Source organism: Nanorana parkeri, unplaced genomic scaffold (assembly GCF_000935625.1).
Source record: "Nanorana parkeri isolate BGI_ZX_2015 unplaced genomic scaffold, ASM93562v1 scaffold923, whole genome shotgun sequence".
NCBI lineage: Eukaryota > Metazoa > Chordata > Amphibia > Anura > Dicroglossidae > Nanorana > Nanorana parkeri.
The window spans coordinates 88973-90798 of record NW_017307191.1 but is presented as its reverse complement, the minus strand read 5'-3'; the positions used below and the strand labels follow the sequence as shown (position 1 = coordinate 90798).

At 50.3% G+C, this 1826-nt stretch overlaps 1 protein-coding gene across 2 annotated transcripts in view; it reads left to right on the top strand.

Annotated features, from left to right (window-relative positions):
- Positions 1 to 415, top strand: part of SDHC (succinate dehydrogenase complex subunit C) — a 7362-nt gene extending 6947 nt beyond the window's left edge. For both annotated transcript variants that reach the window (XM_018566187.1, XM_018566186.1), the window contains exon 4: positions 279 to 415. In XM_018566187.1, the coding sequence (XP_018421689.1) occupies positions 279 to 383 (105 nt within the window). In that variant the 3' untranslated portion in view covers positions 384 to 415. The remainder of the gene's footprint in view (positions 1 to 278) is intronic.
- The last annotated feature ends 1411 nt before the right edge of the window (positions 416 to 1826 follow it).

Below are 1826 nucleotides of genomic sequence, written 5' to 3'. Positions count from 1 at the left end.
GTGGGTGCTGTATTTTTCTCCTCTGATCCCCCTACATTGCTCTAGGGGTAGGAGGATGAAACCAAAGCACACGGCGGGAGACATAGTCATCTGACAAGTCTGGAAGTGTTGAAGGCTGCAGCACTGGAGGGGAGATCAGAAATGGGTTTCATTCCTCTTCTTCTGCAGGGAATTGGTGTTTCATTTATTTTCAGAGACCCGACAGGATCTGATTAAAGTGGATTTTGTTTTCCCCTCCCCCTCACTTTCTAACCATCGCCTCCTCTTTGTCTTCACAGGCCTGGGACACGGGCAAAGGCTTCAAGATCTCTGAAGTCGACCGATCCGGTTTAGTGGTCTTGGCTCTCAGCTTCCTATCAGCAGCCGGCATCGCTGCCCTATAATAAGGACTCTTTTTTTTTCTGAGGGAACTCCCCTCCCCCGGGTTCATTCATGTTTAATCCCCAAATCTAAGACCCCACTTCCCCTAAAAACCTCCTGCACCGTACATCACAGACCTCCTTGCCACCAATGTCCACGGAAATGTCATTTCCAGAATGGTTTCGGCTCAACAAGTTACCAAAGTTAGTTGTCATAGGATAGAAGCCGCACTAGGGCCAGCGTCTCGGACCCCCTGTGCTGGTCACAGATGCTGTGTGCGGCCTTTAAAGCCCATCAAGGGCACCTGTCTTGTAGATATGGGAAAGGTGGCGACTTTTTGGAACCTTCCAGCCTCTTCACTATTGGAGTGAGACGCAGAGTGCCTCGAGCCACTGACGAGCTGCTTTGTCACCGCTCACAGTCGCCTTTTCTGAAGCCGTACAAAATGGCTCCTTTTGATGCTTGCAGCTCTCAGTCCCGGGGTCACCTTAATGGCTTCCTGGAGGTTGTAATGGATTCCTTAAAGTGAACCTGTCAGTCGTTTAAGGGCTTAAATCTTAAAGACCTCAGAACAGGTGACAACGGTTGCCAGCTGATTCCTTTTATAAATGCCCCTCTGATGAAGCTTCACCTATTGGCTAATCCCCTCCCAACTGCCCCCCACATGCCCAGTGAATAAGGTCAGCACTCCTAATGGGCAAGAGGCAGCTGGGTGGGCGACGCTCAACCTAGGTGTCAGTTTTTTCTTAAAGGGGCAATAAGGTCACCGCAGAGACCTCCCCGCATTGTCTGCTCTTCATCTGGTCTGACAGGTTCACTTTATGCGTCCTTCCAAGGTTCAGCTCGGCCGTTGTATTGTCTGCTAATGGAACCTGTGCCTTTAAATTCTCTGACCAGCGGCTGCACGGCATTTAAAGGGAAACCCGTCTTTGTCCTCCCTTCAATTTTGGCTAGAGAGGTCCCATGTTGCATCAGAAGTCATGACTTTAGAGGGTCGGTCCGTTCAGAACTAATTAATGGGCATTGGGTGGGTGCTGTGAGGTGGCTTCTTGTGTCTCTGCCCGGCCTGGATGATGGAGACCTCTGCTGGGTTGTTATATATGTGTGTGTGTGTGTGTGTGTGTGTGTGTGTGTGTAAATTAGTACAGCGGTGGGAGCAAGATGCCGTCTCCTGGGTTTGTATGGGTGGGTGGTGGTGGCGGTGATGATGGTTTAGCCCAGGGGTAGCCAAACTCCGGCCCTCCAGCTGTGGTGAAACTACAAATCCCATGATGCATCTCACTCCAGGAGTCATGCCTGTGAGAATCTTGCAATGCCTCATGGGATTTGTAGTTCCACCACAGCTGGAGGGCCGGAGTTTGGCTACCCCCCAGTTTAGCCTATCAGCATCCACCCAGAGCATATATATCAGTTTCGGATAAACTGTGCCTTTTTAAGGGAATGATTATAGTCGGAAGTCTCTAATA